The sequence below is a fragment of the Thalassophryne amazonica genome, chromosome 10 (genome assembly GCF_902500255.1).
Source record: "Thalassophryne amazonica chromosome 10, fThaAma1.1, whole genome shotgun sequence".
Classification (NCBI taxonomy): Eukaryota; Metazoa; Chordata; class Actinopteri; order Batrachoidiformes; family Batrachoididae; genus Thalassophryne; species Thalassophryne amazonica.
In genome coordinates this window covers 17,471,954-17,485,133 of record NC_047112.1, presented here as the reverse complement: position 1 = coordinate 17,485,133, position 13,180 = coordinate 17,471,954, and the positions used below count along the sequence as shown (strand labels likewise).

The 13,180-nt window shown below is 42.6% G+C and overlaps 1 protein-coding gene across 1 annotated transcript in view; it reads left to right on the top strand.

The window, feature by feature from the left end:
* Nucleotides 1-13,180, top strand: part of LOC117518379 (contactin-associated protein-like 4) — a 315,610-nt gene that overhangs the window by 189,794 nt on the left and 112,636 nt on the right. The window contains exon 10 of the mRNA XM_034179490.1: nucleotides 9,057-9,228. Coding sequence (XP_034035381.1) covers nucleotides 9,057-9,228 — 172 coding nt within the window. The remainder of the gene's footprint in view (nucleotides 1-9,056; nucleotides 9,229-13,180) is intronic.

Sequence of the window (13,180 nt, the reverse complement as noted above, 5' to 3'; positions counted from 1 at the left end):
GAGCCCGCACTCCAGGCAGGGCGCCCTCTGGTGGTGGGCCAGCAGTACCTCCTCTTCTGGCGGCCCACACAACAGTAGTGTATTGCTTGTTATCAACTGCATTTGTAATTTGTTCAACAGTGAAGCCAGTGAAGTAGTACTATTTTTTTCTAAATCAATATTGCTGTTCACTGTTCATCTATGGGATATTACAGAAAACAAAGTTGTTTTTGGGACTGATCTGATGCATCAAAGGTCACCACAAAGTAATCCTTCATCCTTGTTATATGCTCTTTGTATTTACCAAGTTATAAGGTGATAGCATTTATTGTTTTTGAATTATTACACCAGCTAGCTGGAATGGACAAACTCACTTACTCACCCACACATCTACAGGTTTGCTGTCTAGTCATGACGATGTACAGATTTTAGGATTTTAAAAGCTGATGACAGTGGAGAATCTAAAAAACAGTTGCAGGTCTAATAGCACGATGTGGAGCTAAGCTAGCAGACAACAGATACAAATTCTTTGGCAGGTGAAGTTGAGAAGTAACATATTCTGCAGTGATCATGAAATATTAAGCTACTTTCCCACACTGAATCTGGACATATCAGCACAAACATCACTGCTGAGGGAACAGGAGCCAAAATGAGCTGACGGCTGTTCAGCTCAGCGTGCGCACAGACAATCCGTCTGCAGTCCCGTCAGGGAAAAAAGTACAGTTTCTGAAACCAGTGCTTTTGTTGTTGTTGTTATTGTTGTTGTTTTGGAAGACAGTGACAGCCGATGTCGGTGTTTCACAAATGACTGTTTAAATTCTTACCTGTGTCTGAAAGAAATAAAACTAAACTATGTGAGCATATGTGAGCTTGGCAATGTTAAAGGATAGGGATTTTCCAAGATTTTTCCTTTGACCCTTGACCTTAAAAATTGAATCAGTTCTTGTCTATCATGATATGGATCCCCTGCAAAAATCTCATAACGATGTATGTAACATTGTGGGTTCCAGGCTGTTTACAAACAAGCAGGTAAAAACATATTTACCTTCAATAATGTACTTGGGCAGAGGTAAATATGTTTTTCCAGTATTCGTAAAGTAATATTAGTTAAAGACCTCCCCTCATTGTTATTGCAAAATTCACAGTCTGGTTTTTATGCTTAAGAAAGTCACAGTTAGATCGGATGATAAATATTTGCCTTTAAACATTGTCACAACTTTCCAAATGTTTAAAGTCGTTGGCATTGCATCAGTGTCGTTTGTACATTTCCACACTTATCTCCAGATTTGATGCAGAATTGATTCACACATTTAAATGGTCTGCACAGTGTTTGTGATGGGACATGTTTTATTTCAGGATTATTAATGCAAAGTTGTAGATGCAAAACTGTGCATGAATGTAGAGGGCAAAAATGTGCACCTGATCATTGTTCATGTATGGTGTTTTTGAAGATGTTTGGAAGCTGTTCGATTTTCCACAAAATTCACAGCAAATATTCACAGCACTTCACTTTTTCCACATTTTGTTATGTTACATCCTTATTCCAAATTTGAATACATTTATTTTTTTCACTCGAAATTCTACTCACTACAGCCCATAATAACGTGAAAAAAGTATTTTTTTTTTTTTTTTTTGCAAATTCATAAAAAATAAAAAAAATAAGAAATCACTTGTACATAAGTATTCACACTCTTTGCTGAATACTTTGTTGATGCACCTTTGACAGCAATTACAGCCTCAAGTCTTCTAGGATATGATACCACAAGCTTGGTGCACCTATCTTTGGGCAGTTTTGCCCATGTCTCTTTGCAGCACCTCTCAAGCTCCATCAGGTTGGATGGGGAGCATCGGTGCACAGCCATTTCCAAATCTCTCCAGAGATCAATCAATCAATCAATTTTTTTTTTATATAGCGCCAGATCACAACAAACAGTTGCCCCAAGGCGCTTTATATTGTAAGGCAAGGCCATACAATAATTATGTAAAACCCCAACGGTCAAAACGACCCCCTGTGAGCAAGCACTTGGCTACAGTGGGAAGGAAAAACTCCCTTTTAACAGGAAGAAACCTCCAGCAGAACCAGGCTCAGGGAGGGGCAGTCTTCTGCTGGGACTGGTTGGGGCTGAGGGAGAGAACCAGGAAAAAGACATGCTGTGGAGGGGAGCAGAGATCGATCACTAATGATTAAATGCAGAGTGGTGCATACAGAGCAAAAAGAGAAAGAAACAGTGCATCATGGGAACCCCCCAGCAGTCTACGTCTATAGCAGCATAATTAAGGGATGGTTCAGGGTCACCTGATCCAGCCCTAACTATAAGCTTTAGCAAAAAGGAAAGTTTTAAGCCTAATCTTAAAAGTAGAGAGGGTGTCTGTCTCCCTGATCTGAATTGGGAGCTGGTTCCACAGGAGAGGAGCCTGAAAGCTGAAGGCTCTGCCTCCCATTCTACTCTTACAAACCCTAGGAACTACAAGTAAGCCTGCAGTCTGAGAGCGAAGCGCTCTATTGGGGTGATATGGTACTACGAGGTCCCTAAGATAAGATGGGACCTGATTATTCAAAACCTTATAAGTAAGAAGAAGAATTTTAAATTCTATTCTAGAATTAACAGGAAGCCAATGAAGAGAGGCCAATATGGGTGAGATATGCTCTCTCCTTCTAGTCCCCGTTAGTACTCTAGCTGCAGCATTTTGAATTAACTGAAGGCTTTTTAGGGAACTTTTAGGACAACCTGATAATAATGAATTACAATAGTCCAGCCTAGAGGAAATAAATACATGAATTAGTTTTTCAGCATCACTCTGAGACAAGACCTTTCTAATTTTAGAGATATTGCGTAAATGCAAAAAAGCAGTCCTACATATTTGTTTAATATGCGCTTTGAATGACATATCCTGATCAAAAATGGCTCCAAGATTTCTCACAGTATTACTAGAGGTCAGGGTAATGCCATCCAGAGTAAGGATCTGGTTAGACACCATGTTTCTAAGATTTGTGGGGCCAAGTACAATAACTTCAGTTTTATCTGAGTTTAAAAGCAGGAAATTAGAGGTCATCCATGTCTTTATGTCTGTAAGACAATCCTGCAGTTTAGCTAATTGGTGTGTGTCCTCTGGCTTCATGGATAGATAAAGCTGGGTATCATCTGCGTAACAATGAAAATTTACGCAATACCGTCTAATAATACTGCCTAAGGGAAGCATGTATAAAGTGAATAAAATTGGTCCTAGCACAGAACCTTGTGGAACTCCATAATTAACTTTAGTCTGTGAAGAAGATTCCCCATTTACATGAACAAATTGTAATCTATTAGACAAATATGATTCAAACCACCGCAGTGCAGTGCCTTTAATACCTATGGCATGCTCTAATCTCTGTAATAAAATTTTATGGTCAACAGTATCAAAAGCAGCACTGAGGTCTAACAGAACAAGCACAGAGATGAGTCCACTGTCCGAGGCCATAAGAAGATCATTTGTAACCTTCACTAATGCTGAGATGTTCAATTGGATTCAGGTCTGGTCTCTGGAGAAGGTTTTCATCCAGGATGTCTCTGTCCCTCAATCCTGACTAGTCTCCCAGTTCCTTTTGCTGAAAAACATAAATGGACTGTATTTATATAGCGCTTTTCCATCTGCATAAGACACTCAAAGTGCTTTACACATCAGTGCCTCACATTTACCCCCATGTGAGGCTGCTGCCATGCAAGGTGCCCACTACACACCGGGAGCAACTCGGGGATTAAGGACCTTGCCCAAGGGCCCTTAGTGATTTTCCGATCAGGCAGGGATTTGAACCGAGGACCCTCTGGTCTGAAGTCCATCGCTTTAACCACAAGACCATCACCTGCCCTAAAAACATCCCCACAGTATGATGCTGCCACCACCATGCTTCACTGTAGGTATGGTGCCAGGTTTCCTCCAAACATGACACCTGACATTCATACCAAAGAGTTCAATCTTTGTCTCATCAGACCAGAGAATTTTATTTCTCATGGTCTGAGAGTCCTTCAGGTACCTTTTGGCAAACTCCAGACAGGCTGCCATGTGCCTTTTATGAAGGAGTGGCTTCCGTCTGTCCACTCTGTGTACAGATGGATGTCCTTCTGCAAGGTTCTCGTCTCTCCACAGAGGAATGCTGGAGCTTTGACAGAGTGACCCTTGGGTTCTTGGTCACCTCCCTGACTAAGGCCCTTCTCCCCCAGTCGCTCAGTGTAGACGGCCGACCAGCTCTAGGAAGAGTCCTGGTGGATCTGAACGTCTTCGATTTGTGGATGATGGAGGCCATTGTGCTCATTGGGACCTTCAAAGCAGCAGAAATGTTTGCTGTTTTGTCAGTTATTACGGCACTTTTTTGTCTTTTTAAAAAAAATACACTCAACAAAAATATAAACGCAACACTTTTGGTTTTGCTCCCATTTTGTATGAGATGAATAATATCACCATTTCCCTCAAATATTGTTCACAAACCAGTCTAAATCTGTGATAGTGAGCACTTCTCCTTTGCTCAGTTAATCCATCCCACCTCACAGGTGTGCCATATCAAGATGCTGATTAGACACCATGATTAGTGCACAGGTGTGCCTTAGACTGCCCACAATGAAAGGCCACTCTGAAAGGTGCAGTTTTATCACACAGCACAATGCCACAGATGTCACAAGATTTGAGGGAGCGTGCAATTGGCATGCTGACAGCAGGAATGTCAACCAGAGCTGTTGCTCGTGTATTGAATGTTAATTTCTCTACCATAAGCCGTCTCCAAAGGCGTTTCAGAGAATTTGGCAGTACATCCAACCAGCCTCACAATCGCAGACCACGTGTAACCACACCAGCCCAGGACCTCCACATCCAGCATGTTCACCTCCAAGATCGTCTGAGACCAGCCACTCGGACAGCTGCTGAAACAATCGGTTTGCATAACCAAAGCATTTCTGCACAAACTGTCAGAAACCATCTCAGGGAAGCTCATCTGCATGCTCGTCGTCCTCATCGGGGTCTCGACCTGACTCCAGTTCGTTGTCGTAACCGACTTGAGTGGGCAAATGCTCACATTCGCTGGCATTTGGCACGTTGGAGAGGTGTTCTCTTCACGGATGAATCCCGGTTCACACTGTTCAGGGCAGATGGCAGACAGCGTGTGTGGCGTCATGTGGGTGAGCGGTTTTCTGATGTCAATGTTGTGGATCGAGTGGCGCATGGTGGCGGTGGGGTTATGGTATGGGCAGGCTCCTGTTATGGACAAAGAACACAGGTGCATTTTATTGATGGCATTTTGAATGCACAGAGATACCGTGACGAGATCCTGAGGCCCATTGTTGTGCCATACATCCAAGAACATCACCTCATGTTGCAGCAGGATAATGCACGGCCCCATGTTGCAAGGATCTACACAATTCTTGGAAGTTGAAAATGTCCCAGTTCTTGCATGGCCGGCATACTCACCGGACATGTCACCCATTGAGCATGTTTGGGATGCTCTGGACCGGCGTATACGACAGCGTGTACCAGTTCCTGCCAATATCCAGCAACTTCGCACAGCCATTGAAGAGGAGTGGACCAACATTCCACAGGCCACAATTGACAACCTGATCAACTCTATGCGAAGGAGATGTGTTGCACTGCATGAGGCAAATGGTGGTCACACCAGATACTGACTGGTATCCCCCTCCCAATAAAACAAAACTGCACCTTTCAGAGTGGCCTTTTATTGTGGGCAGTCTAAGGCACACCTGTGCACAAATGATGGTGTCTAATCAGCGTCTTGATATGGCACACCTGTGAGGTGGGATGGATTATCTCAGCAAAGGAGAAGTGCTCACTATCACAGATTTAGACTGGTTTGTGAACAATATTTGAGGGAAATGGTGATATTGTGTATCTGGAAAAAGTTTTAGATCTTTGAGTTCATCTCATACAAAATGGGAGCAAAACCAAAAGTGTTGCGTTTATATTTTTGCTGAGTATACATTTATCTCCTTCTTGATTTCAGGCATTTTACAATCCTGTTCTAAGAGAGTGATTGTAGTGCAGTAGTAAAGTTTCTGTCTGGTCATGTGAGCTTTTGTAAATTGCAGGTTCGAATCCCGCGAGTGGCATTTATTGTTTATTTTAACAAGGGTTATTTAACCACATGGTTCTATATTGCATCCCTTTTTATTTATTATTGATATCAACCCAGTGATTTTCACTAATTATACAGCTGTTTTTTATTTTATTTTTCCCCACATCAGTGGCACGATGTGGTGCAACACGTTCCAGTGCGTGGACGAACCTGTCGCCGGTGTGTCGTGCACACCTATGCGACCGTGCGTCCCTCATGACAGCAGGTGGATGTTTTGTGGTTCCTCATTTCGTGTTTGTTTTGCAGCTTTTCTTCCATTTTCTGTATCTTTCATGTTATGTGTGAAGAGGCCCTTAACAATGGTCATATGTGGTTTTTCATGTAAAGTTACCCCAGCAGATTACATCGAAGTTTATGTATCTTTTCTTTTTTGTCGGCAGAGTTGCCTATGTGATTTTTTTTTTAATGAGTCGTTAATGTTACAGTTATTTCCAATTTATCAAAACATTAATTCTTATTAATCTCTCTTTTGTCTGTTTTTCTTTAGTATAAACACAAATGAGGTGCAGACACCTGCTTTTAAACTGTTGTCTAATTTGTCCAGACTTGTCATTGTAGTTAAAAGTAGGCATGAGCGAGTACAGCACTATCTGTACCTGTATCTGTTCAACCATCTAAATTATCTGTATCTGTACTCGGAGTGGGCTGGGTTTAACCAGAAATGGGCAGGGCTTAGATTGGTAAATTATTTTCAACCTGAAATTGATATGGATTGATCAGAAGTTGCTATATTTATTGTTTATTTGAAAACTATTTACAGAACAGCCTCAAATTTGAGATTCAAAGCAATGATTTTGATCACAAAAGTAAGAGAACTATTTACAGAACATGTTTTTATGAACTCAGAACATGAATATTCTTAAGTGTATGAATAAATATTTACAGAACAGCCTCAGAATTGACATTCAATGTTTTTGATCACAATAGTAAATGAACTATTTACAGAACACCCTCAAAATTGAGATTTAAATCAATGATTTTGATCACAACATGAATATTCTTAAGTGTATGAATGAATAACAGAACAGCCTCAGAATTGACATTCAATGTAGTAGGAAATTATGAACTACAAGTAAGTATACATGAACAAGAGTTGTCATACTCAACACAACTTTTTTATTATTATTATTATGATCAAACTGTGATTTTTTTCAATTATTTATTTATTTTTAAACAGTGTTGATTAAGGTGTGTGTGTGTGTGTGTGTGTGTGTGTGTGTGTGTGTGTGTGTGTGTGTGTGTGTGTGTGTGTGTGTGTGTGTGTGTGTGAGTGAGTGAGTGAGAGGGAGAGAGGGAGGTTATTCTAAGACTGTTTATTTTTTAATGATTTGTGTGAACTTGGTGGTTCATGCAAACATCCAGTGATGGCAAACAGGGAAATAATATGTCAGCCTTGTTCACTGTATTCTTCTCAAAAACACCGCATTTAGTATGTGCAGAGGTTTCCAACTGGCTTTATACCAACCAAACTAAGAGAAAGCAAACGGTTAAAAAAAAAAAAAACCCCGACCGGAGTGGAGGCAGTGACCGACATAGCACGAGCCGTTTTCAGTTCTGTCTTGTCAAATGCACTGCGTACTTTACGAAACAAGTTCACGAAGTAACTTCAAATACCATACAAACCAAAATAGAGGCGAATTGAAGAAAACCTAAGGACTACTGAGAGCACCGTGAGGTAGAATCAAGCCAAGCAAGAGAGATCAGTCCATGTCTGTGTGTGTGCCAGAAGCTACAGAGAGACATGTCTGTGTAGGGAGGGGTGGGCACAGTGTGTGACTGGCCAATCACAGAGTGTGAAGACAGTCAGTTAGCCAATCAGGATTTTCCTTCAGCACGAGCACAGATATTGATGAGTTTTACTTGTATCATGCTCGTGCTCGTCAAAAATGCTTCATCTGTACTGGATACTCACCTTGTTAAAAGGTTGGTGCAAACTAAACTAGCACCATTTGCAGGACTGGAGGGAGAATCCACACTCATTACAAGGCAGCACTTAGTCAGTCTCCAATGACATTATAATGCATGTGTTGAAGGTTCCCTTCAGAGATGTATAATGACGGATCTCAAATTGTGCTTTCCATGTCAACAGAAATAGTTGTCAAACCTTTGTAAGATTAACTTTAACTTGCCAACCTAACTATAGCTGTAGTTATAACTGTGTTAAATGTTGCGAATGGAACCGTGGGGTGTCGCTGTTGCCCCACGGACTACTATAAGAAGCGGAAGTGGGGTGGCAAGTGTGAGTTTTTCCGTCGGAGGCCGGGGCATTATCTGGGTCCATGTTTCATGCTGATGCAATGAATTGTTTGGGTTGCATTTAATTCGACGCTTTGCGTTGGCTGAACAACAGATGCAGTGAGAAGCGAGAAGTGTGTGTGTGTGTGTGTGTGTGTGTGTGTGTGTGTGTGTGTGTGTGTGTGTGTGTGTGTGTGTGTGTGTGTGTGTGTGTGTGTGTGGGAATTTGACGCACAGTGATACACTGTCTTCTGCTGTCCTTATACTGGTGTTTTGTTTTTTCCTAGTTGGTCTGTCTAAATTTTAGCCTGTTGATGTATGAATTAGTGTTTGTAAGGACGGACTAACTAGTTTATTTTTGTTTTATTGTTTGGTCACTTCCCTAAACCTGCACTGCCGAGGTAAACTTTTTATCTCCCAATCCTCTGAAGTGCTGTGATGTAATGCGGTGCACTGGTCCGTCTGCGGTTTGCCGTGGTTGACACTGGTGTGTTTGTGATTGGATTGTTTACAAAGTGTCCTCAGGGTTGAAGCAGGAATGTGATCTATTTATTTTGAGTGCAAATAAATAATATAAACTATACTGTTGACTGTCTGCGTATTTACAACCTGGTAACATAAAGTTATTTCAATGTTGTGAGTTTTTGCAGAAAGCTGAATTCACACAATGACACTCAACATAATCCTCCATGTGCAACCACTGAATGTTGTCATGTTTTTGTAGGTTGTCCTGATCAGGAGAGCATTCATGTGTGTCGGAATCCGTTTAAAGCCTTTCAGGGATGTATGCGACTCTTGACTTTGGGCAGCCATCCCATTGACCTGATCATGGTACAACAAAGGCTGCTGGGAAATTACAGCCACTTACAGATTGACATGTGTGGCATCATTGACAGGTAAGCTAAGCATCTTCTGAAGAATTTTCCTTCTTCCCATTTGGGAAACATGGACACTGCCTGACATGAGTCTATTGTCATTTTACTCTTAAACTGTGATTCAACCTGAAGATCATAAGGGTCAGAGTGAAAAACCCATCAGTTCCAAGTGTAACCAATGAGCAACTTTCCATGATCTTTGATGTGAAAAATCTTTACAGATGAAAATGATTTTGGGGTGGAAACATAAATTCATACAAGTATATAACAATATACGATGTATCAGAAGCTGCTTACTACAGCTTTGCATTAACCACTGAGGATTTATGACCATTTTTATATGGAGTCCCTCCATGTTCAGAGGCTGTAAGTATTTGGAAAAACTAGCATCATTCTCAATTAATTCTAAAAGTGAGAGCTGGAGAAATTACTTCAAAAATATAGTTGAATTGCTGCTGGTTGGAATGGATACACGCTTGCAGTTCATCGATCTTGTAGTAAATGTTGGAGTGTCTTATTCTCTACAGTCAGGACACTGATCAGTGCCCTCCCAGTTATGAAAGCCTTTGTAAAAAAGTTTGGCCAACCTTGTATCTTTGTTGAGATTCATTCATTTTCTATTGAATATGATGTAAATGATGTAATGGAAGGGTCTGGGTGCAGATGAAGTGTACTTCTTGTATTGTGAGCAAACATCAGCTGTGACACTGTGACACTGTGACACAGCTGTAATGCACTGTGTACGATCCAGCATGCAGGCACCTCAGTACTGAGGAACCCACCAACTGGGAAAGGCCTACAGGGCGCCCATGTTTCACCTGGCTGCAGCTGAGAGATGGCTAACTTTGAGAGGCGGGGGCGTGACTGTTGTCTGCCTGGGTGATTGCCCAACCAGCACCTAGGATGGTTCAGTAATGTGGTGGATGACAAGCTGGTCTGATAATGGTTGAATGGGAAGCGACAGAAATGAAATTGAGGAAGATTTTTTTATTTGCCTTCCAGAAGAAACTGCTGCAGCCCAAGGCTACGAAAGCCCTGAACTTAACACTGCACCACCCCCCCCCCCAGTGTGTATGCGTGCACGTGTGTGCATGAAGCGAGATAGATGAAGCTGTCAGAGGGGAGGAAGGCAGTAATTCCGACTTCTTTGCTTCTGTCAGGCACCTATTTTATAATACACCTTGTCAAAGCACATACTTCCACAAATAATGACAAATACGAGGTCACCAGGAGGTGCTCTGCCTCTCTGCGCTGCTCCTTGTCTGTCTGTCATGGACTTGATGATGCGTCTGTATACTCACTGTGGCACAGTCATGATTATGGACAAATATGCAGGTGCGCTTCACACTGTACTGTGAGTTGGTGTCAATTTGTTGTGGAAAACATACAAAGCTGTTCCAATATTTATCGAAAAATTTGAGGTGCATTCAAAATTATCCAACCTTATTTTATCCCTGCGGAAACAAATGAAGCGTGCAAGTTGTCATTTGGTGAGGCGATGTAGGGAACCTTCCTGTGCATGCGTGCATTTTGTTTCCTGCCCACAGAGTGCATCAGCTAGCAGTCAGCCTGAGAGAGAACATGTGTACTGAGCACATGTCAAATTCTCATTTGCTATAACATGACAGAAGGACTAGAACAAAGGTATTGCATCAAATTTAGCCTAAAGCTTGGTGATACCAAAGCAAAAAAACCTTTCCCAAGATTCAGCAGGCTTTTGATGATGATGCCATGAGTGTGATGCAAATGAAAAAGAGGTATAACTGCTTCAAAATGGGCACACATCAGTAGAGAGCGAGGCACGATCCGGTAGGCCATCCACAAGTCACAATGACCAAGTGATTGGCAGAATGCAGAATTTGGTCATGGATGACCGTCGTGTCACCATCCAAGAACTTGTGTACAAAGTGAGGATAAGCATAGGTTTAGTACATTCCATCTTGATGGAGAACGTGGGCAGAATGTCAGTGGAATTTATGCCAAAGCTGCTAACAGCAGAGCAGAAGCAACTGCGTCACATGACATGCTGGAATGTGCAAACAGTGACCCCGACTTCCTGAGCGCCATCATCACTGGTGACAAGACATGGGTTGATGGGTGCAACCCTGAAACCAAATTTAGGTCAATGCAATGGAAGCATCCAACATCACTGCAGTCAAAGAAAGCACAGCATGTGCGCGGCAATGTCAAAGTCATGTTGACCATTTTCTTTGACTCCCATGGGGTCGTGCATCATGCGTATGCATCAGAAGGCCAAAATATTAAGAAAGCGTATTATCAGGATGGCCTATCTTGCCTTTGTGATGGTGTGCACCGCAAATGACCGGATCTGTGGGAGGCGAAAAGGTGGCAGTTCCATTGTGCACCAGCCCATTCTGCTCAGCTGATCAGGCTTCCTTGGACAAACACAACACTCCTGTGATTTGCCAGGCTCCCTACTCTCCTAACATGGCTCCAGCTGATTTTTGGCTGTACCTCAAGCTCATAATGACTTTAAAAGAGACTGGATTTGAGTCGCGAGAAGACATGAGGTGGAGCATGACAGTCTAGCTGGACACCATTCCAAAAGAGGCCTTCCAGAAATGCTTCCAGCAATGGCAGAACCGCTGGGAGAAGTGTGTGCAGCTGCAAGGAAATTACACTCAATAAAAATATAAATGCAACACTTTTGGTTTTGCTCCCATTTTGTATGAGATGAACTCAAAGATCTAAAACTTTTTCCACATACACAATATCACCATTTCCCTCAAATACTGTTCACAAACCAATCTAAATCTGTGATAGTGAGCACTTCGCCTGGACCGGCGTATACGACAGCGTGTACCAGTTCCTGCCAATATCCAGCAACTTCGCACAGCCATTAAAGAGGAGTGGACCAACATTCCACAGGCCACAATTGACAACCTGATCAACTCTATGCGAAGGAGATGTGTTGCACTGCATGAGGCAAATGGTGGTCACACCAGATACTGACTGGTATCCCCCCCCCCAATAAAACAAAACTGCACCTTTCAGAGTGGCCTTTTATTGTGGGCAGTCTAAGGCACACCTGTGCACTAATCATGGTGTCTAATCAGCATCTTGATATGGCACACCTGTGAGGTGGGATGGATTATCTCAGCAAAGGAGAAGTGCTCACTATCACAGATTTAGACTGGTTTGTGAACAATATTTGAGGGAAATGGTGATATTGTGTATGTGGAAAAAGTTTTAGATCTTTGAGTTCATCTTGTTGTGGGCTGGGGTGTTTGGCTGGCTTGGTTTTTGTTTTCTGTTTCTCCCACCAGGTGGTATGCATTCAGGACTGAGTGGCTGAGCATCAGGACCTCACCCTGAACACCTGAGGCTTGTTATCACGTGCAGGTCATCAGGACTCACAGCTGTGGTGTATTTTGTCTTAAAGAGATTGCTGCATTTAAACCTTGAATGCACAGTGTGTGATTGCCAGAGACTCTACCTTGTGAGCAGACGTGTGAGATCGACGTCAGGAGAACAATCTCACCATCATGGACGCAGAGACCGCTCCAGGTTTGACGCCACAGTCTGTGAAGGAGGATTGGGTGAGGTCTCACGCTCTTCAGCACACTTCCTGAGGTAATTTGGTTTTGGTGACTTTTATGAAGTAATGACAGTGGATTTGGTGTCCCTCACACCTTGTGTTAGTGAGCTATCATGTTATGCTAATTGTCTAATCAGCTTCTGCTGCAGTGGAGATTTGAACTGAGTTGTTCCGTGCCTGCAGGGTGAGAAGCTGATGTATAGCTTTAAGCCAGGAAGTGTTTGCTGATTGCGTGCACCTTTGAGTTGTGTCTCTCTGTGTGGAGTTGGACTCACCTCATGTTTTCTTTCTTCACAGACTCGGTTGGTCGCGGCCATCTGGGGGGTGTCGGCGGGGTCCCTGGGTCCGAACTGCTGTGGCTCCGGACCGTTTCCGCTGTTAAGAGCGCGCCGTGTTTCCACCTCACCAGACCGC